A 23,224-nucleotide genomic window follows, 5' to 3' on the forward strand; every position below is an offset into this window, starting at 1 on the left:
GTGTCCGGGGTCCCTGGGTCGGGGTGCGGTGTCCGTGAGCCGTTGTCCGGTGTCGGGGTACCGGCGTGAGTGGGTTGATGTCYGGTATCCGGGTGCCGGTGTCCCTGGGTGGAGTCCTGGGTTGTTCAGGCTATTGAGTCCCTGAGATCTGAGCAGGTATTTTCCCATTATACGGTTGTTTTTTTATTATTTATTCTCAGCAGAGTATATTAAACTATGAACCACTGACACGGCGCCTGCCTGGGTGTGGTGGCAAAAGGTTTACACAGCTCTGTGAGTTTTTGACACGTTCTCTGAAAGAATGATTTACACTTTGGAAATACAGTGGCATTAACAATTCCAGTGCATTAGCATCAATAATTACCCACGTGGGAACACCCGTGACCCCTGTTCTACCTGTCTGGGGCATCTAGTTCAGGYGACTTCAGGTAATCAGAATCAGAGACATTCTCAGTGACCTTTCAGCTTGGTGTTTATTTTCCTAGATTTATAAWTTTTGCTTCCAATACGAAGTCCTGTGGATTTGGGACTGGAGCACACATTAGAACGCTGAAGGTTTCCAAGTTTCAATCCAAAAATGAAGCTGTCTTAAATGTCTTTTCAGAAGCAAGCCTGTACTATTCTGACAAAAGGATTTCWCCACTAGTTACTAATTAAAGGTTATTACAGCAGAAATCATGTACTACTCATGCTGCCCATTTATAATGTCACATTCTGAAAAGTTCTGGTTTCAGTAGCAACTGCTGCTCTAGAGGTTCCATGTAGCACTTCTATAATTATTATAAATATGCACAAAATCACTAAATGAAAAGTTTTTAGATGATATTTCAGTCATTTACATAGTGAATGTCTGTGTTCGTAAAATGACTCAGTTGGAATACTCTGTTCTTCAGCAGAATCTCCTGAGCCTGTCTGTTCAATATCCAGTGTTTAGGTGACAGATTTAGAAGAGAAGCTGTGGCTGCCCCATCCCTGGAAGTGTCCAAGGCCAGGTTGGACAGGGCTTGGAGCAATCTGGGACCCTGGAAGGTCGCCCTGCCCATGGCAGGGAGTGGAACTGGATGGGCTTTAAGTTCCTTCCAACCCAGRCYGTTSYATGATTCTGTGATTTTAGCTCTAAATTGGTAATTAACTGGGTTTCCTTTCTGTTCTGTTCCTTGTATTACCTTGACAAAGTCAAGGASCAGTGCAGCTGGATCCACAGCAAAGCAGATCCCTGTTCTCTCACTCTTGGCACTAGGCCTCAATGACGTGCCAGAGAAACCCAGCTATTCAAAGGRATTCAGTTATTAAAACACTGGGACATCATCCACACCAAAATACACCCTGATCTGTACACAGAGACAGATGCATTCTCAGATTTATTTAGTTGGAAATGTTCCTTAATTGTAAGCAATATTTCTGTAATTGTTATAGTTGCTATGAGAGTAAGGTCTAGGTTTTGATCCCAGGCAAACAAGCACATGCTGCTAATCTGAGCATTTATTTCCACTGGCACACATAGTGTGGAGTATAAATTACTCACAGTGACCAGTTCATTGTCCCACATTTATGCTAAAGGACCTCAGTCTTGAGAAATACACGGACATTCTTAGCTCTATAAATGGTGGAATCTTGATTTTATGGCATCTATTCATATTACATAAAACAAATTACATACAGACATTTGCAGGATTAAAGCTACAAGATGTAGGCTAAAAATATGCAGTGATTAACTGTATAGCTCTCTCTGCAGATCTGGAATAGTTCTAACTGTGTTAACTCTGAACCTGCCGGATCCCACACTCCTTGAGTTGGGATGCAAAAGATCCAACATGGATTTTCCCCTTAAKGAAACACTCAGAAGAACACCTGGAAATATCACTGATTGCCAGTTTCTTGTGATGTTTTGATTCAGGGTRTTTATTCAGTCCCAGTTTACAACTGTTTGAATTATTTTCATAACAACAATGACAATAACAAGGGGTCATGATATTGTATCAGGTGAATAATGTGTTTCTAAGGAAAGGCAATGTAGATTTTTATCTTTCATATAGATGGGAGAAGAGAGAACATATCTGCAGTTTCTYTGAAGGAAATTATGGCTCTCCAGCCAAGTTCTTATCTCCCAATCCAGAACTTATGTCTATCAACTTAAAGCCAGTGAATCTTTAAAATTTAAGCTCCAGRAAATGTAAAAAAAGTCTTTGGTTGATGCAGCTCTTCTAGATTTTGTGGGCTCTGGACCCCAGTGATCCATCTCGGAGAAACTGGGAAATGGAGTGAGCAGATATAAATTAAACCCCTGCTGTTTTGTTCCCAAGAGATGAAATTCAGAGACATTTCTGTGAAGTTCCTTCAGTCCCACCTCAGGATCAGCTGGGAAGGCAGCAGAGCTGGCCAGTTCAGTTTGCTATATGGCTGCATACTGTGCTTGCACAGGCAGTTGGCATTTCCCTTCCGAACGTTTCCAAGGTGACAGCAGCTCATATATGGAGCTTTCTGGCTTTTAGGCAGGAAGACATGCCAATAATGGAATCTGCATTTTGGCAGGGTGGTTCGTATCAATTACATAACACAACTTGTCTGCCCCTGCTGTTTGATAGGGATCAATGGTGGCCTGTAAACAATGGCAAACATTGATTTGTGGGACTGTAAATAATGGCAAACATTGATAAGGATCTTCCCAATGACTCATCCTTACAGATGGATAGATAAAAGAATGAGAGGGACATTCACTATCAKCACTTCATGGAGGAGTGACCTGGGATGGCAGCAGCTGAGAATGCACCCCTGAGAACAACACATYTGGGATAAAACAATCATTCTGGTCCTGGAATTAGCCCTGGCTTGAGGGAAAAGTGGGGAATTTCATCCCAAATCTGTTGCATAAAGAAAAGGAAAGGAGGGCAAAGTGTCTGGCTGCAGTGTGCTTCATGATTATAAAAAAAWTTATGCAGACTGAGGGAGGAACTRGATGTTCTACAGAACATTGGGCAAGAGATAAAAACTATATTCCTAGCACTTAAGGTRAAAGGGAAATTAATATTGTGSTTATCAGATACTGATTAAATACAGRCACGTTTGTGTTGGGGCTGTGGGACATTCATGCAGTGCAAGTACAGTACAACCTCTGAAATGAGCTAAATATTCCCACCGTGCAATTGCTACTGATATTCCCAAATCTCATTTACAAAAATAGGCATATGTGTGTAATTTATATATCTAGAGACATTTGGCGATGTTGCCACAACAGTCTTTCACGAGCTGCTTAGGTGGAATCATGGGAGGRTGAGACTAATTATCCCTGTGGTACATTTTTTTGCCTCTAAAAATTATATGTGACAATATGACATCTTTATTTTGCTGGCAGTAAAACCACCTGTTCTGTTTAGAAAATGATCTGTTAAGAATGCCAGGTAATGCAGTGCAAYCGTAAAATAAATTGAAATAATGTCTGTTTGATAGGGTCTCAAAATCCTGAGTAATAAATGACKGAAAAATTGGGATTTGGCCCAAATCACTGAGCACGTTTCTCCTCAATCCCATCAAATTATGCCATCCAATAAATTATTGTATGGCAGCACATAAAGAGGTATGAATGACTAAGATCAGGGAAAATCCATAACTGTTACAYGTTCCAGAAGAAAAATACTTGACAGATACTGAAATGTGGGTTTCTGGTTTCAATGCAGTAAAATATACTTCAAAGTTTTGATCTTTATTACTACTTGGCTAAATACTTTAAGAATTAGTAATTGTTGATTAAGTAATAATAACAAGTAATGATTTAATAAATAGTAATGATTAAAGATCATTGTAAAATTGTCCAGATGTGGGTGAAGCTCACCAGCTTTTGACCTGGAGTGGTCAGATACTACAGAAACACTGATTTAAGGACCGCTGTGTTGTTTTCACAGATCTACTACAGCTTTACTRCAGCAAAGATCTAAGTTTGTTCCAAGCTGTGTAACTCTGCCCTGACATCCTGGCCCTGATCCCACGCAGTTCCTGATCATCCATCTGAGCCCCAAATGCAAGGTCAGAGCATAGGATGGGCTTTTCCATAAAAGCTGGAGCCTGCAGCCACAGAGATTGAGGAGAAACAGCACTTTATTAGTGACAAAAAGGCTTAGGAAACACTCAGTATCATGGGCCATCTTTTTAAGACTATTTGACAGTTCCCAGCCGGTAGCTAAAGCTAAAGGAAAGCTTTAATTATTTTCAAGAGGATTAGATGAGAAAGATTTGGAGAGCTTATTTATTTTGTTTTGTTTTGATGTTTTAATGGCAATTTTAATAGTTTCTTAATCTATGTCTTAGCAATTTTAATCTGTCATTGACTGTAATGAGTTTGGGATATTTAGCTAGAATTGTAGGAAATTAAATATATTGTTGGTCTTTATTATTTTATCTCCTCTCTTCCCTTTGGCAATGTGAGTTATTTATTTTGAGTGGAGTATGCATATATGTGTGTATATATGTATGTACCAGACAATTTTAAATATTTATTGTATGCAAAACCAACTAAACCCAAGGCTGGATAACAAAGCATTTGTCCTTCTTCTGTATAATATGAGGATATAATCAAGGCCCTCATAGATAAAATGTAATTTATTTATCTGAGAGAACTTACACACATCTTTTAGGATCACCATTGTATTTTTATTTGTGTTAATGGTCACTTTTGTAGCAAGGTCTGTCCCTTCAGAGCCATGTTGTGCTTACATGAACACACAAATATCCACGCACACACTTGCATGTGTTATCCACACATAAAATACACACAGACTCACTCACTTCAAATGTACAAAGTGCTTCTGTGGATTTTTTGCTATTTTTATACTGAGGACACAGAAAACTGTTCTTYTTTGCTAGTAAGTTAGGTGACAGCTGTCCAGCCAGAGGAGAACAACACYGAGGAATTCTCAGCATAGATACATAGCCCATTGGAACATCAGCCTTAGAAATAGGAAAAATGTGAAAGAATCTTAACTGAAAATATCCCAAAAGGTGTGAATGCGTTCTGTTGGACAGAGACAAAATCATTCTGATCTGTGTGTCACCAGGTAAATTCCATTGAAAATATTTTCGTTTCCCTCTTCAAAAAACCCACTAATTTTCATGCAACAATCCAACCCCTTGAGYTGAAATTTGTGTCTTTTCCTCCTTTTTGGACGTTAGCTGCAGGAYTGCCATTGAAATGAGGAGAGGGAGGAAAAGAGCAGAAAGAATATAGCCCCCAACATCATTCTCACAGGTTTATGTCGTGGTCTTGTATTTGTTGTATTACATTTGTGTGTGTATTGTGTACATCTGTTCTCCTGGATCTCACGGGGCTGTTATTCCCCTCACCCACCACCCTTTAGTAGCCATTTGAAATGCTSGTACTAAATAATAATACAGAACTTAGCAGACAAAAAGATAAATCCAACACTTTACCCCACKTGCCTCCTTTCACTAGCTTAAGGTACCTGCATAATCATTTTTGTTTTATGATATAATTTCTTGAAAATGTCTCCTTCACACTGTTTGTGGGTTGGTTTTAAAATTGTCATTCGAGATTGAACAGCACCAAAAAGCCGAGGAGGCGGAGGAGGAGAGAAGGAAAGAGCGAATATGGAGGAGAAAACCGAGTTTGACCTGCAAGTCAAGATGAACCCGAGGTCCCGAAGAGCYCCGTGGCCGGGTCCCCGCTGGCTCCGTGCCGGGAGCCGCGGTGCCCGGGAGCCCGGCGGAGGTCCCGGGAGTTCGCGAGGCACAAGAGATGGAAGCTGGACGATGGCAGCCCGGGATGGAGCAGTGAACTGCTCCGAGCGTTTCACTGTAGAGAAGCCCCTCAGGAGCCCGAGAGCGGCGAGGCAGAAGTTTGTATCGCCGGCTCTGCCCCTCTCGGTGGTACCGCCGGGCCGGGACGGCGCGCAGGCAGCGGAGAGGCGGCAGTTTCCCTTCGCTCGGCACGGTGCCCGGCTCCATTGCCGCTTCGCTCGGAGCGATGCTGGAAGCCGGGCTGCAGCTGCGGTGCCCGGGTGCCGCCGGGATTTGCCGGGAGCTCGGGGGGGCGGCGGGGGGCGGCGGCAGCGGCGGTGCCTGCGGTTCACATGCCCCGTGCGGAGCGGGCACAGCGGCTCCGCGCCCCCGAGCGCCCCGGGACCGGCCGTCCCTGCCCTCGGCTCGGGCTGCGGCTCCTCCTGCTCCTCCCCGGCACGATGCGCGCAGGACATTAGTGGCTCCGGAGCACTTTGAGTTGCTCCCACCCCGCTCCGTGGGATTAATCTATCCTTTTGGAGGTTATTTTCGGCAAGCAGCCTCGCAGGCGGGCAGAGCGGCCGGAGGAAGAGCCCGCGGCAGGGGAGGGATGCGGGAGCAGGGCAGCGGAGCCGGGCGGGACTGAGCCACCCGCAGAGGAGAGGAGGAGAGGGAAGGAGAAGAGAGAAGAGGAGAGGAGAGCTGCCCTGCTCCCTGCTCCCGTGCCGGGCTGCCTGCATGGCTCCCGGGCACTGTGGAGATTGTGGGGGCTGCTGCTGCTGAGCAACCATCCATCGCTTTAAACTCAGCCTCAACTTAGCGCAGCAGGCAAGGATGGCAACGCCACTGGAGCTTTGGAGCTGCCAGGAGAGCCAGGGAACCTGGGTTTTGGTCGCTGCTGTCTAATAAATGGGAGTAAAATGGAATTTCTTACCTGGGTTTTTCCTGCCTTGATTCTACTGTGCACCCAACAGCACAGGTGTATCAGGTAAGAAAACATCTTATCATTCTTTCTTAGACTGGCCTCAGGCAGCCGTTTTCTCGGTGTAGCTCGAGTGAGTGATGCCAGCTCTGGATGGGGCTCCCACTTTTGCCCAGGGATGCTTTCTGCACTTATGGGCCACGGCTGCTTTGAGTGAGTGTTCAGGAGAAAAAGGGCCCTTGACTGAAGAGTTTCCTTAATGTGCCTCATCTGTTTCAGTTTTTTCTTTCTTCATTCCCTAGTCGAGGATGCACTTCTGCCAGTTGAGCAGCAGTTTCCTGGCTTAGTCAAGGGCTGTGTTTTTAACAGGATGMTGCTGGAAGTCTTTTCCCGAGGGCAGTTACTCTAAATTGGGGGCAATCACTTTTTGTAAGGCACTGCATATCCCAGCTCAGCCTCAGCCCCTTCAGCTGCTCTGTCAAGGCCTCCTTGTACATGAAACTCTTCCATAAACCCCAGCACCACCAGTGGGGTACGAACTGAATGGCTTTGCTTAGGGCCTCCAGAGGTACCATTAAAACCCCAGAAGGCAACCATTCCTTTCTAATGCGTTCATTAAGTCTCCTGAACTTGGGTTAACAGGAAGAGACCGGGAGAGATCTTAGGGAGAAAAACATTTGAAGAACGCAAACCATTTCTTAAAACATTAAATTGTAAAGAAAGATATGTATTTGCAGCTCTCAGTCACATTCCCTCCGAAGGTGTTAGCTAGGCAACCAGCGACGGTCTCGGTATATTCTTATTCTCTCCAGATCTGGAGGCTGGATGTGGAGAAAGCTTGCCATGATTACGCAATGAAAATAGAGGGGGGAGTAAAAAAGAACTTGCTGCATGTAAAAACATGCCTACATCCCCCAGAGCAGGGGTGGTTGTGGCATCAAAGGGGTCTTATGTCTTCTGCTTCCTAAACATCCTTAATAGCTTCAGAGGAGTGGAAGAGGCAAAGTGGGAACTGGAGTGAAACAAAAYATCGTTGTTCGAGGTTTTGGAATTAAGCAGGGAGATCTGATTTTTTTTTTTTTTCACTGGGAAGGAAAAGGATCTTGCTTAGAGGAAGTATCAAGTCAACTGCTCTTCGTCAGGAYTGACAGAATGATTTATCCTGTGACCTTGAATCTGTTATCCAGGGTCAGACCCTGACATCCTCAGACTCTGAAGCAATCCAGTATCGCAGTGAAGGCAGAGGAAATACTGCTTATTACCTAAGGGCACCCAGATCTTGCCCATCATTTCAATGATCTGAAAATCCCTCTGCACTTGGGCTACCATTGAGGCAGTGTGTTGAAAAGTGATGTTTAAGTATGAAAGAGCAAAACAAGAGAATTTTATGGAATCTTCTCAGCCTCTGTCTTCAAGGTCTGCTGCTAGGCACAGCAACTGCCAGGATATGTGCAACCTATAATTTGTTTGATACATTATTTATTTTATTATTAATTCCCCAACTTTCTGTCTGCAGTTACACAATAGTGATGAGTTGCTTGTTAGGAATACATCTACTCGTGGCAGACTCAGACAAGGCGAATTCTAACTTCTGAAATTCCAACTGTTTGGTTTGTAGTTTTCCAAATATGCCAAAGTGTGAGACATTCCATGGTCAAGGAAAGCTGCTCTGTTTGGATTCAGGATTTAGGGTGGCTATGGCAGGACACTGTTTAATCTTGTAAAAAGGGAGTAGCCTTGCTTACATGTGTACTTTGGATCAGTTCAACAGAATTAAAGTGAAATKTTATCCTTGCATTAGTAAAAATATTTTTGGTAAGAGATGCTTTYATGAATAGCAGCATAATAATGGACAGAACTGCCAATAGCTTCATTTTAAGGCTCTGATTTTGTTTTCTAAATGCAATGTGATTCACAATWATGGGGATAGAGGCCATCCAAACCCCCTAAATTTTCTGCTTCTGAGTTCTGTGCACTGGGTATTGACAGGTGTAAGAAAAACATATTCCAGAAAGGAAGAACATTGTGRTAATTTCGAAATGCACTGATAAGACAAAAGAAACAAAAGACTTCCCAAAGGCAAAACTACCAATGAAAATAATGTTATGGTTTGGCAGAGGAGGGAAGTGGGGGATATATGCAGCCTGCTTCCTCATAGCATTTCTGAATATCCTTCCAGGGTGTTTTAGCTGTGTGTGAAGCAATTTCTCTGTCATGTGTGCCATTTGACTGAAGTGAATGAGACAAATTCAGCCTAAGTCAGCACATTTTTGTCAGGTAAACATTTTTTAAAAGTAGTGTTTTTTGGTCTGCTCAAAATAGTGATTAGTGGCAAGAAATTAGGCATTTATGTGATTGACAGGTTTATGGGCCRAGGACTGTGGCTTCCACTGTTTTATCAGGGTTTGAGATGCTGTGGATGCTGCAATGATAAATGTGCCACAACAAATGAGATCATCTGCAGAAAGACACTTGGGGAAATATTTCTTCATTTGCATTGGGAAAGAACACTTTTGATAGGAGTTTTGGGSTGTGTGTCTGTACTTTGTAATTCCTTCCTGAAAAAGGTTTTAATTCTCCAATTAAAAATAGATGTATATTTTATGTTTAAGTTTCTACTCTGTTAAGAGACATTTATACTCTTGCATTTAATTGTCATTCTGCTCTGTGTCTCCCTAAGCYTTTTACTTCTATTCGTGGAAACAGAGCAGCTTTAACACGTGAATGTATGCAAAGAGTGGTCCATTTTCTGTAGCTTAAARCTGGCAGAGAGGCTTTGATGTTCTAAAGGTTGCCATGAATTAAGCCTAATGCTTTTTCAATTACATTTCRAAATACAAAACATATTTACAGTGAGCTTCCCTTAGAGTCAGGAATGGCAGATGGGAAGGATACACTACTGCTCTGGATAATCCTGGAGTTTGGCAGAGGTCACATTTTTCACTGACCTTGCAGGATATTCCTTGTCTTTTTCCCAAGAAAAAGTTTTCTTCAGTGGTGRTGACATCTGGCGCATTTGTCCCGAATACTTATCTCAGAGAAAATGAAATTACTCCATCCCAATCTTCCAGTCAAACTGTTTTTTCCACCTACCAGGTTAAAAGATTCATATAACAACTGTGTCACAACCCCCAAAAGAATCAGGCTGGCAGATCTGAAGAAGAAACAGAAGATGCAAAAAGTGATTTTCTACATTTTACTGCWCTATGAATTTGTTAGAAGGTCAGAGCACCCTCCTGACAAGTGTGGCCTCAAATCAGTGYCTCACTGGTCACTGATTTAAAGATGCTGCTGAGCCTTTTGCTCTGATCCCAGAGATTTTGGCACTCCTGTGCAAAATAAAATTGCTATCCCTTGCTCAGCTGCTGTTGTGCTCTCATTCACATGGAACTTACAGATTGCCTCTTGCCTTGGTGTGATTTAAATACCAGATATTTTCTAGTAATATTGATGAACTTCCAGCAACTGTTTTCAAGCAGAGTTCTGGAAGAGAGCAAAGACAGGCTAATGCCTCACTTGTCTGACAAAACCTTTAAAGATGTGCTGTCCACATTGATTGGTTTCTTCCCCAGATCACTCTACATTAATAGGATGCCATGGTCCTGCAACACAAAGGAAGATGTCAGCTCAGATAGAAAGGATTTTGGGATATGGGCACTTTTTATTCTAGAAATGCTAGTACTTGGTTCTGAAAGAGATGCATTTCTTTGCTCTGTCATGTGACATTCATTGCTTGGAGTTGCTTTCCCTAACCAGTGTCAATATTAGGGAAAGAAGAATTCACAGATTTGTGCAGTTTATCAATGGGGATTTCCTTTCCCTTTTGTGCAGGAGAACTCACTATTGCTTTCATGGTTTAGACAGCAGTAATCTGTTTTCAATGAGCTCAGYTGAAGTTCTCCCAATGCTTAATCTCTAGATATGGACAGCTGCAAATATATTCTCAAAAATATCTTCTTGAAACGAGATGTGTACAGAGTCAGTATGGGTCATCTTATTCAGCTTCAGAATTGGGAATGAATTCCAGAAAGAGAGAGAACTCCACGTGATGCCATTCAGCCAGCGAGGCCCCCCACGCCGGCCTGGTGCAAACTGAAGAGAAGCTTTTGAGGAGCTCTTTTACCCCTCAGATTTGACAAATCAATACCTTAATTTTACAAAGTCCTTTTTCTTACTGGAACAAGCTTTACAGCAGCTTACACTGGGAAGTGAAGATGCTGAATCMACTAATAGTAGTTTCCTTTCTTTTCATCTTTACTGTTTACACTATGAAAAGTTAATCCCTTCCAATGCATCTTTTCTATGCTGGTCTTCCTTTTTCAGGTACAATAATGAACAATATTTTAGGCCATATATAATSTCAACTGCTTTTCAAGGATGAATGAAATTCTCCCACCATCCTTCATGTAACTTTAAAGCATTGGTTGTGATGTACAGAAGTCTAGAGGAATGTCTCAAGGGAGTTATCACCACATGGTAAATCTAGCCATAAAATTATTTCAGCTGTAATACTTTAATAACCTCCCTGCTATTAAGTGCATATAGCTCCACTAACTTCAGCACATTTGTTACACTGATGATCTGACCCTAAGGCTTTATTAATAATAGAAACAAGATTTATTTTAATTGTGTCATGGATATTTAAGTAAAACTCCCTCTAGATTGTAATCTGCTTAAAACACATGGCAAGCTCTGGCCCTCAGTCTTTAACCCGACTCTCATCATTTTAACTTCCTTTGAGCTCCACGGCTTTCCTTAATGCCATTAAAATAGAATCCTGACACAGGAGAACTGCTGCACTCTCTAAGTGCTTTGTCAAAACAGATGATCAGGCACACGAGATACATCACTCCGGTGCTGTCACCTTCTGACTTGAGTTCTGTTTTCAAAACATTTTACTGAACTTGGTTGCTGTTTGAGCAACAGAAGCTGAAAAGCACCACCTTCTATTGAAAAGGCAAAGAGATTTTAAGCAGATATATTCATTCAAGTGAATTGTATTTATTTACTCTAGTTAGGGAAAGATGTAGAGTACCATTCTTTATGTATAAAAGGAGCTCTGACATTTTACTGATTGGAAACACTGTTCCATTCTTATGGCTGGGACTTGTAAATTCCAAATAAGCACGTTTTTAAACAAACTTATTACAAAGCTTTAATTTTTTAAARGTAAATAATGACAGTTGGATGACTGAAAGACCAGTCTGATAGAAGAAAGTGCTGATATAGTTGATGAGAGCCAATAAAGAAGGGRAAAACCTCTGTTGACATCTGTTATAAATCTTCAAAGCCCTTGTCTAAATCAATTATGTTATTCCAATTTATGTAGCTGAAAACATGTCTTGGAGTGTTCTGAGATCCTTAGTAGAGATAGAGGAACCTGAGAAATAGCTGGGGCAGTAATTAGAGATGAACACACAACAGTGTGCTCATGGCAAGGAAATCTTATAAATGCAATTGAACATAACATTTTGCTGGGAACTAACAAAGTTTCACTTGGAGCAGTGTCCCTGTGCTGCGAGGTCACTTAAGCTTTGACAGCTCTGTTAATGCAAGTCTTCAGTGTCTCTGCTGCTCAAAACTTACATTTACACATTGTAAGCCCAGAACTCCTTCCTTATATAATTGAGTCCAGATAAGAATTTTAAGACTGAGGCAATCAAAGGTTTTTCTTCCATTCTCCTATGAGAAGAAGAGCTGGTTATTGTAGGATATTCCATTCTTGTGCTGGTAATAACTGCTCGTGCTGAGCTGAATGCCCAGGCTGGCATATTTTGGAGAGAAAAACCATGTGCTTTATGTGGGTCAATGTCACATGAACACTCTAAGAAAGTTATGTAAGTACCAAGGCAGAATGTGTTTGTGGTGTATTACTCTGCAGCCCTCCATAGATGTTTAACCATTTCTCTTCTGTTATGAGTYGTGGGTACCTTTCAAATGTCCTATATATTGCTGGGTTCAGTGGGAGATGCTAAAGCAGCACTCAGGCAGCTTTGATCCAGCACTTGTACTCAGTCACAGGCCCTCTCAAACCACTGACAGTTCTTCTCTTTGCAAAAAGTGGTGGCAGACGTTGTCCCAGCCCCTCATTTATTCTTCCTGCCCTGTCAATCACAGTGCAGTGACAATGTGAGCAGATCTTCAGCTCCGTTTAGCAGATCATGAAGACAACATAATCTTGCCTTTGTTTGCAAGAGATGGTGGAATATCCCCATCACTGCTTGTAGGAGCACTGAAGGGATGGCAGCTGCTAGGTGGTGGGAAATGGCAACAAGAACCTGGGCTGAAGTCTTCAAGGAGCATCACTGAGCCAGGAAAAAGAGGAACCTGAGAGAGGGARCCCTTTTGCTGGGAGAGGCTGAACCATGAGCACAAATCTCACATTAACACWTCTTCTCCCAACCCAAACCTGCTGCCTGTTACCCAAATTCCAGATGTGCARTTTTCCTTTTTCCCGTCACATACACCAGCCTTCTTGATCTCAGCTGTTCCATAGTAAGGAGCTGTCACAGCTGCATTTCAGCATCCACAGATGCATTTTAGAGCATATACAAAGTATCTTGGTTTCCCTCATGCTTTTTCTAAGTCTCTAAATCTATTTTTTCTACTTCTTTTTAGAAAGAATAAACTTCGAAAAGTGTGTGCTTGTATTTAAAGAGGTCATAGTCTTGCTTGAAATTTGTTATGATTTAAACAGAAATATCTGAGATGGTTTTCCTACATTATAAAATCTCCACTACAGCTGATTCTACTGTAGGTGGTCTCTGGTGTAAAATAAATCAATGACTTCCATTTGCTGTCATTTTTCTGTTTGTAAACATGGGAAATTTAAAGATTCTTATTCTCTTTACCCAGAGCTATGAGTGACATCGGAGATTACATAGGGTCCAACATCGAAATCTCCTGGTTACCCAACCTGGATGATTTGATGAAAGGGTAYGCACGAAATTTCAGGCCTGGAATTGGAGGTGAGACTTGAAGAATAAATAATGTCTCTTTGGTTCTGACAATCCTTCTACCCTCTAATGTTTATGTGAACTTCATGCTTTACATGATTATCTTTTACTTGAAAGCTAGAAARACATAAATATCAACAATTTGTTTGATTTTGACAAGAGACAGACTGTTCAACAGCAACACAGGCTTCTGAGGCAGTTCTTAAATCATTGACATCTTAGTTGAAGGAATTTTGTATTTCATTAAATGGTGATAATTTCTGCATCTGCTTGAAGTCATGCTGTCTTAAACTAGATAATGTGATTTCCAGAAAGGATTTCATAGTTTTCAGTAGTTGTGATTTTATCTTGTGTCCCTTATCATTGAAGTGAAGTGTGCTGTTGGAAATTGAGGGCACAATCGGTAAAAGATTTAAAACTCCTGCTTTAAGAGTGTCCTTTATAATGGAAAACACTTTGGTGAACTCACTCTGTATGAAAGAATTAAGGTCTTGGCTCATTGATAATTTTATGGGTACTATGATGATGTAAATCACCCCATTCAAACGTTTTTTTCTCAGGTCCTCCCGTTAACGTTGCTCTGGCAATCGAAGTAGCCAGCATTGACCACATCTCAGAAGTGAACATGGTATAGTATCAAAATTTTTGGTTTTGCTTTAAAAAAAGCAATGGTTCAAAACCAAAAGTTGTTTTTGTTGAGATAGAGAAACCAATTTTCTTCATTGAGACCTATGCAACTGTTGCAATGTGTTATATATAATGCTGATATTGAATCACTTTTTGATGTCTTGTGCTTTTCCATGGTAGGAGCATATGACTGAAATTCAAATGCTTGGGCAGCTCCCTGGTTGACTAAGTATAAAAATATGTATTTGCACTGAAAGCAAATAATATATTTCTAGGCTAAGACTATGATTTCTGGCCAAGTTCCAAGACGTTATCATTGTCAGCATCACTTCTTAATTGGGATTTCTCTTGTCATAGGAATACACCATGACAGTATTTTTGCACCAGAGCTGGCGAGACGACCGTCTGTCTTACAACCACACTAACGAAACTCTGGGCTTGGACAGCCGCTTTGTGGACAAGCTCTGGTTGCCAGATACTTTCATAGTCAATGCCAAATCTGCCTGGTTCCATGATGTGACTGTGGAAAACAAACTTATCAGGCTCCAGCCAGATGGAGTCATTTTATACAGTATCAGGTGAGTGATGAACAGTRCAAGTGTATTCTGTTCTGTGTGAATTTTTTGCACAGATCATGATCACTCGCTCCTAGGGTGGTTTCCCGAAATAATTGATTTAAAACAGAAGAAAAGCTCCTATCCCTTATCCTTTTCTGTATAAGGATGTCAAGAAAGTCTCTTTGGCAACACTGATATGTTTTGCACTGCAGTCACTGATTATGTTCAGAATTCCCTCAATGGGAGAGAAGCATCTGATGGCTTTGGTCACTGGGCAAGGCGGTGTTGAATAGAAAGCAAAGATTCTGTTCTTCACTCTCTCGCTGTTTTCCAAGAGAGCTGTGAGCCTGATTGAGGCTCAACTTCTCCATCTTTTAGATAAAGTAGCATTTTCTCACTTTGYAAGAGGGCTGTGGCTGGAGCTCAATAACACTATTGAAAGTTAATTGTGTAATGTTCTAAAAAATGATGAATGTGTCCTTCTGAAACTGTAAGTCCAAAGTCACCCTTAAGGTATTGTTAATGATCTTGGGCACAGCGAAAGGGAGGAGATTGAATCAGAAAATTCCTTTTTATCATCATCAGTATCTGCAGAATCCTCTGACGTTAGACAAGTCATTTGACCTTTCTTCAATTTCCTCTGCCTTCAGGTTTCCCACAGACTCAGGCAACAGCCATAAGGACTTTGAAAACAGTTTCCTTTGTTAATATTAAGGTTTCAAAGTTTTCCATTCATTCTTTTGAGTTCTGAGGAAAAGGCTCTGTGTGAAAGTAACTAACTGGTGTTCACRTTGTTTCGAACAGGATTACCTCAACAGTGGCCTGTGACATGGACCTTTCCAAATATCCAATGGATGAGCAGGAATGCATGYTGGATTTGGAGAGCTGTAAGGGCTGAGTACATCTGTGTTTTGTGTRAAGCCTGCATTTGTGCTTCTGAGATAGCTGGAGCTGGCTGGGATGATTCTGCTTTAGTCAAGGGGATGTAAGRGCTGCCTTGGGGTTTAGAGCCAACAGAAATCTCTTCATTCCCCGTGTTGGGCATTAGACCATGGACTTTTCAATACCAGTTCAGCTCTGATCCAACCCAAAACTCTAGGATTTGAATTTGGGATGATGAACAATGTATCCTGCTGATAAATGTCGGGAACTTTGTGCTTCAYGTGAAACCTTGTGCAGTTGTGACAGTCACTGGCATTACTGAGGATTGTATCAAATCCAATGAGAACAAGTAGAAAAGCCCACAGGCAAAATGTGATGTGCTATTTTTAATTTATGAGAAAACAGGAGAAAGAAAGAATTTCCTGCTTTTAATGAATGCCATTGTCACTAACCTTCACACAGCTCTTTAGCTTGTCTTGGCATTCCTGTATCTGGTACACAGAAATCCATCAGAATACTGCATGGAAGGGCTTAATTCATTTGTACTCACAAAGGAAGGTGAAGAATGAATTTATACTTTATCCAGCTCGTATTTAATCTATGATCAGCATGTAATTCCCATGAGCATTAACATTTCTGAATGAAAATCACCACTGACACAAGCAAAGRCCACCCAGTCAGTGGAAATGAATCTGGTTTTTAGATCAAGGAGCCTACAGCTCCTGAGAGTTCCAGAGATCTGGGAATGATCAGTCCTGAGCAGATCCCTTGGCCTGTTGATGCAAGTTTCTCCTTTTCTTTTTTGTCACTGACTTTGTTTTCTAGGCAGTTAACCACAATACCATTTTATCCTGTCAAAAATAGCAATCTACAGTTTTACTTATGTAATCACCAAATGCAGAGGCAGCAGACAGTGCCCCAGCAATTCGTTCTCTCTCCCAGCCAATTCTGCAGRGAGTTTTGGTGGGGGTTGAATGTCTTAATTGAATTTGAGGGGTTTAATTTCAATGAAACAAACAGAAATAAAGTCTCTTTAAACAAATGGATGCTTTAGTAGCAAGTTGTCCATGAACAGCAGAGCTAGGAAAGATTGATTTACTGTGGATTTGCATATTACATAAATCCCCTCATACATATCCCCCTGTCTCTCATGTCCCTGGTGCCCTGCACCTCTCCAAAACTGAATTACCTAGATGAATCTCAACCCATTTGCAACGTGTCTGGTGGAAATCAGCATTTCAGAGGAATTAGAGAACTTCCACCATGAGTCCTCTAAGCTCTTAATTTCTCCCTTGAACTTGGTGTTTATTCAGCTTTCTTTTGGCAGATGGCTACTCTTCAGAGGACATTGTCTACCACTGGTCAGAAAACCAGGAGGAGATCCATGGGCTGGATAAGCTGCAGCTTGCTCAATTCACAATTACCAATTACCAGTTCACAACWGAAATTATGAACTTCAAATCTGGTAACAGAATCTTTTTTAAACGACAGTATCTGACTTTTTCCTGCAGAGAGAAACCTCCTCTTTCCGTAATAGAAAATCCTTCTTGCTAAGTAACTAATTTAAGAACCTGTCAGGTTTTTGATAAGAATTTCCTTCAGCTTTCACTTGTAAGAARTGCCATCCTTTGCTGAGCCTCCAGGTAGCCACTGTAGCATGTTCTGCCCTTTAGCTCTCTCTGCTTGGCAAAATACTGCGTGGAGTAGCCAGACAGCACTTGGGAAAAAGCACTTGAGGTATAGCTCACATTTTCTTGACCTAATTTGCAACTTCAGATCAAGAAAAATTTCCATTAGCCCTGATGTTTTGAAGCTTATGACGTACAGTCAGATCAGTCTAATTCTACCCCGTAAAAGTCAGTGGTGTGTATGTCTATCACTGGGCTTATTGCAACGTTTGTACAAGATTGGAGTCATTTCTTTCCTGCTGATTTTTCATCCTCTTTCATGTATTCAGATTCTCATTTATGCTGCACATCTCCTCTAAGCTCTTTTTTGAGTTTGAAATTAACTTGGCCTTTTAAAAAATCTAAATTTAGTATCTGGAGGACTTTCTACAGCAGATGATAAGACAGTACACATTTTGAAGCAATACTGTTATTTGAGAAGACTCATGATTTTATTTTCAGATCTGGCATTGATATGACCTGAGACAAATCATTTGACCTATTCTTAGCTGATGAAAGCTGCAGTACCTCGTGCAGGGTTTATGAAGCATCAATTGAACAGCATTCAGAAAAGCTTTCTGTGATCTTTGTCCAAAAGATGTTAAAAAATGTAACCCTGTGTCATGATAGGAAATGTAATTTTTAATATCAATTTGACTGTAATTCACTCAGCCAGAATCTTTTCTGTCTGCTCTCTTTTCCAGCAGGGCAGTTTCCCAGGCTCAGTCTCCACTTCCACCTTCGGCGAAATCGAGGAGTTTACATCATYCAGTCTTATGTCCCTTCCATCCTACTGGTGGCCATGTCGTGGGTGTCCTTCTGGATCAGCCAGTCAGCTGTGCCTGCCAGGGTGTCACTAGGTAAAACAGATGGCTTGGGGGACTAACGGGGAAGGGAGTGAGTGCTCAAGTGGTAATTATGCTCTCTGATAATCCTCACTGGCCATGAAGGTGCATTTATGGCCACTATGTTTACATTTGCAGAAGAGATGGTCCTTTGATAGATTTCCCTCCTGGTTTAATTTCTGTCGTGTTATCAGAGCAGTTGCCTCAGTAAAGAACAGCAAATAATCAACATGGGAGGGTTAAAAGCTGTCGTGACTGTGAGAGAAAGAAAAAATTGATTTGAAGGAACTGGGACAGTGACAAAAGAAACGTTCCTGGAGCTTGTGGGTCTGTTTGTCTGAGTAAGGGTTGCCAGTCCAGCTGCAAAAGTGTTTGAGAGTAAAGTCTTTGGGTTTTGTTTCTCCCGATCTAGGGCAAAACTAAGATTAACGTGTTCAAAGCTGCCTGAGTCACACAAGTGAAGTTTTTTACAAGTTCCCCTGTTTTGAAATTCAGAAGCCACAGTATTAAGATTTAAGTATCACAGATATTAAGTATCACAGATTTCTGCTGTGAAAATAATCCTCAGCCTCATATCAATAAATGTATTTATGTATATTAGTGCATATATTTCTATCTCACGCTACCCTGCAGGTATAACCACTGTTCTTACAATGACCACGCTGATGGTCAGTGCCCGATCCTCACTTCCACGAGCCTCTGCCATCAAGGCACTGGACGTTTACTTCTGGATCTGCTACGTGTTTGTCTTTGCTGCACTGGTGGAATATGCCTTTGCTCATTTTAATGCTGACTACATGAAAAAGCAGAAGAACAAGATAAAGGCGAGAAGGCAGAGTGCAGAGGTCAGTAAGTGTGATACTGGGAATAACTTTGCCATAAAAATCACTCTGCATCATGACCTTTTTCTACAAATTCTTCTTAAGAAGAAGGCTTTGAGAATGTTCTTGATGGTGCCTCAGTAATTCAGAGCATGTAAATAAGCAGAATTATACATGGTAGCACAGAGCCTTTCATCAGTTCTGCCACAGCAAGGGCTAAGTCCCATTCAGCCCTTATGGACCCCATTGGTGTTTCACCACGTTGGTGCCATGGATAGGTTGTCTGAATGACACTGCCTTTGCCCTATAAATTGCCATTATTCTCCTCTTTCCTTTGCAGATCAACGTGAAGAATGCCATTGTTCTGTTTTCCCTCTCCATAGCTGGTGTGAACCAGGAACTGGCCATTTCCAACAGGCAGCACCGARTTCCCAGAAGCCTGCCTGGATCTTATGGCACAATAGAAATAGAAAGTGGAGAGACAAAACAGCAGCAGGGAATGAAACTGGACAAAAAGACTGGCCTGAAGTCGCTCTTTAAGCCCATTGATGCTGACACCATTGACATTTACGCCAGAGCCGTGTTCCCAGCAGCCTTTGCAGCAGTCAATGTTATATACTGGGTTGCATACACAATGTAAAGACAACCAAAAAAGGGAAATTCATCCGAAGACCTACAAACTGAACAATACTCACAGGCTAAAAAGCCCTCGCTGAAACTGAATTGAGGCATCTCAAAGTATTTTCCAACGAGCTCAAGACACTTCTGAAGTCAAGGAAGTCCTGCTGTGAAATCCTATTAAAAGCAGCAATTTATTGCTGACCTGATTTGATACACTAAGACTGCACTCTGCCAAACAATTCCAGCTCTTTCTTTCCTGTAATACCATGAGACAACTTTTCATATGTACATATTTGTAGCAAAAGTTTAAATCTTAAATGACCATGGTTTTCCTCCACTTCAAGGGTTGATCAGTAATGATGATTTGGCTTTTCACACTCAAATAATTTCCTTTTTTTTTGTAAGGAAAGAGCTAATTCCTCACTTCTGCACATGAGTGGTTTTCTGCATCTGGCCTTYTGTGGGCTGGTCTAGGTTTAACAGTAGCACTAAAGTTCGAGTTTTTAATTAGAAAAATCTCATGAACAAAGTAAAAAGGAATAGAGGGGAGTGGAGGTTTTTTCTTAAAATATTATTTGTCTTGGATAAAGTATTGAAAAATTTCAATGCTCTTAGTCACAGCATGAAATAAAATATACTACATAAAATTCTACTGAATTGTTAATAATGACTGTATTACATTTCAGATCTGAGCTAACGAAAGTTTAAACACCTTGAACACAGAAATGTTTATTAGTTTAATGGGCCTCAAAATAGATAAAAATTATTTAAAACCACAGGAAAATCTCAGGCCTCCTGTGTTGGATTGGGAAAAATTGAAAGTTGCTTGGTAATGAAAGAAGGCAGGCTCCATTTGCAGGAAGGACTTTAGAATTTGTTCTGTTAGTTTTCAGTGAGACTCTACCATGTGTGCCTCTGAAAATATCTTTTTCGAATCTGTCCCTAAATAGCTGAGGGAAGTAAAAAAATTTCATAACTGTCTTTAAGTTATTCTGTTGCTTTGGATATTTTTGCTGTTTTTATTCAGAGGCTGACCTAATCTCTTAGGCCTCTTCACTTTCATTATTCAACAGTGAATTTTATGGGTCCTCATATACACTGCTTAATTCAGGACTGGATCTCTCACCCAACACATGCAAAATAACACTTTGTTCTGTAAATAATCTCAGTGAATTCAGCAAGTGAACACAGCACTCASAACAAACTAGTCTCACAATTATTCTTTAAGATCTCCACATAAATATATTGGAATATGGATTAAAACAACTGAAATATAGTTAGTGTAGGAAGCTAATGTAAGACACTACAAAATGAGAATTTATTTTGAGGATACTGTTGCCTTGAAAGTGAGAGTTTTTTTTTAAAAATAGACTGACACAAAAGCAAAGGTGAAATGAGAGAAAGAAGGAAGTAAAGCAAGAGGCTGAAAGCTCCAATTGAAAGGAGCACGGAGAGGGACTAAGCCAGAAATTGTAGGTGAGAGAAGAGCTTTGCTGGCATTAAAGATGGGGGTCTTGAAKGTGTGGCTGACAAATAATTGCAATGAAGGTGAAAGAAGGATTTGATCCTCGTGGAGCATGCATGCAATCCCCCTGCCTTAACCCAGCTGATTTATGGTTTGATTTCATACGACCAGCATTGAAAKATAAAACATTTTAGCACTGATTTATAACTCAGAATAAGGTTTRTTCAGTATCAGTGATGTAAGAGAACGCTTTGAAGAAAAAATAATGATCTTGAACTGGGCTGTAATGGAAAATATGTTCCACTGTAAGTCAGGCTTAAGTTCACCTCAATCTTTAGTTGTCATGGAAAAGCTATGAGCCAACAGTGTGCTGGAAAACCCCAAGTGACATCGAGTTGTAATTTGTTCCACAAAGTTGTCACCAATCCAACCCTGGACTGAGATAATCAGATTCTGCTCCAACATCTCACCACTGACCTGCTGGGGAAACTCAGTTAAGACTTTTCACTGCTGCRTCTGAAAAGTTGCCATAATGATTTCTTTCCTATATCTTTGAGTTTTACAGAAGAAAAACCCTACAGGAGAGGCAGAAACTCTTATCCTCCAAATAGGTAAGTGCATCCAACTGGTACTTTCATGGCACTATTTATCATAGTTTCTGAGATTCACATACTGCATTAAAGCAAAATATCACTCAAATTTCATCTTACCCAGAAAGCTAATGAAAATTGGTACCTCCTTTAATACATCCAGGTAAACAGGCTTCTTTTTTTCTTCCCACTTCTCCCCTTTCTAATTTATTTTTCTTACTGTTTGTTCCTGATGCTGGTGAAATGCTACCTTACAGAAATACAGTATTTTTTTTTTCTAAGGGCATTTTTGGTCATAATCACTTTCTCTCCAAGGAAATTCAATCTCTCCTGCTTTCTTCTGAATCATTCCTACTGTTCTATAAAATGATTTAATGCAGAGTGGAATAAAAGCAGCAGAAGCATGACTTTACAATGTCTTTKCCTTACTAAGTTGTTGCTTTTTCCATGTTCCATCACCACAGCATGCTACACCCTTTAGAAAGACCACAGTGCTGCTGACTTTTCTGTTACATTTGCAAAAATCGGAAATAATCTTTAGTTTAAAATCAGTAGATTAAATTCTGCTGTGACAGCAGAATCCAGCCTTTTTGTATCCCACTGTTTTCTCCAGCTATTAGTTTATTACTTAGCCTGTCAATGTCAGTATCTTCTGCTAAGAGTGAAATTATTGACTAAATCCAGTGGAAGGAATATTAACAGCAAGTTCCTGAGGAGTGCAAATCATAAGAAAATAATCCATTATTTTGGAATGAAAGATATTGAAGAGCAGAAAATGAAGCACTGCCCTAGTCCCTCTAGTATGCAGGGGCTGGTTAYTGAGAGTAATTAGCAAGAAGGTGGCTGCAGATATTATAAAGGCAATGTCTAATCTAATTAYTTCAGCAGTAATAGTTTGTAATTGTGCACCTGACAGAACTCCTTACACTGCAGCCAACTGACTGATCACATGGGGTTATTGGACAAAATTAGTTGCTTCTCCATCTGGGAGACAGTCACAGGCTGCATGTCCTGCTGACTGCTCCAGAAGATTTATTCAGTGAATTTTTTTTCTGTAGTTTGACTGCAGATCTTTAAGGTGCAGAGCTCAGTGTGGTTGATCAAAGTAAAAGTTGGCACAATCTCCTCAAAAAACCCCAAAGCCAGAATGCCAGACTACCTAAAATCACGTAGACAGAAGCATAAATAAAAGGGATAAAATACCTCAGAAGGTTGCAAGGAATCAGAAAGGTGCCCTGTGAGTGCACATATGGCAATGTGTCCGTCCCTGGAGCAARGAGGCAGAGGGGAGAATGGGAGTTTTGGCTGCTCTTGCTGCACTTGTATGAGTAGCACAAGACAAAACACTTCCATCAACAAGAGGGAGATTTTCTTAAATTGGTTTCCAGAGCCAGAAAGAGAAAATTCAGATGCCATTCAAACTTTCGAGGAGACATTTCAGTACAGGAGCATGGTGAATTGATTGGAGGCTTGCATAAATCTGAATCTTCGATATTTTTGCATGTGCTTCACTTAATTTAAAATTTGAAATGACCATATTTAAA

At 40.9% G+C, this 23,224-nt stretch overlaps 2 protein-coding genes across 4 annotated transcripts in view; one reads left to right on the top strand and one right to left on the bottom strand.

Moving 5' to 3' along the window:
- Positions 1–23,224, bottom strand: part of CFAP74 (cilia and flagella associated protein 74) — a gene marked incomplete at its 3' end in the record, with an annotated part of 58,450 nt that overhangs the window by 28,306 nt on the left and 6,920 nt on the right. The window lies entirely within an intron of this gene.
- GABRD (gamma-aminobutyric acid type A receptor subunit delta) lies at positions 6,170–21,956 on the top strand. 3 transcript variants are annotated; one of them, XM_057382773.1, is made up of 9 exons: positions 6,170–6,715; positions 13,505–13,617; positions 14,166–14,233; positions 14,590–14,810; positions 15,594–15,676; positions 16,999–17,136; positions 18,043–18,198; positions 18,817–19,028; positions 19,345–21,956. In XM_057382773.1, the coding sequence occupies exons 1-9, from the start codon at positions 6,648–6,650 to the stop codon at positions 19,642–19,644; spliced, it is 1,359 nt and encodes a 452-aa protein (XP_057238756.1). In that variant the 5' UTR covers positions 6,170–6,647; the 3' UTR covers positions 19,645–21,956. The 3 variants fall into 3 exon arrangements, with proteins under 3 accessions (XP_057238756.1, XP_057238757.1, XP_057238758.1); XM_057382774.1 differs by having other exon boundaries at positions 18,046–18,198; XM_057382775.1 differs by lacking the exon at positions 6,170–6,715 and adding an exon at positions 7,521–7,654.

The sequence above is a fragment of the Malurus melanocephalus genome, unplaced genomic scaffold (genome assembly GCF_030028575.1).
Source record: "Malurus melanocephalus ecotype Western Australia unplaced genomic scaffold, MMel_1.1 scaffold_587, whole genome shotgun sequence".
Taxonomy (NCBI): Eukaryota; Metazoa; Chordata; class Aves; order Passeriformes; family Maluridae; genus Malurus; species Malurus melanocephalus.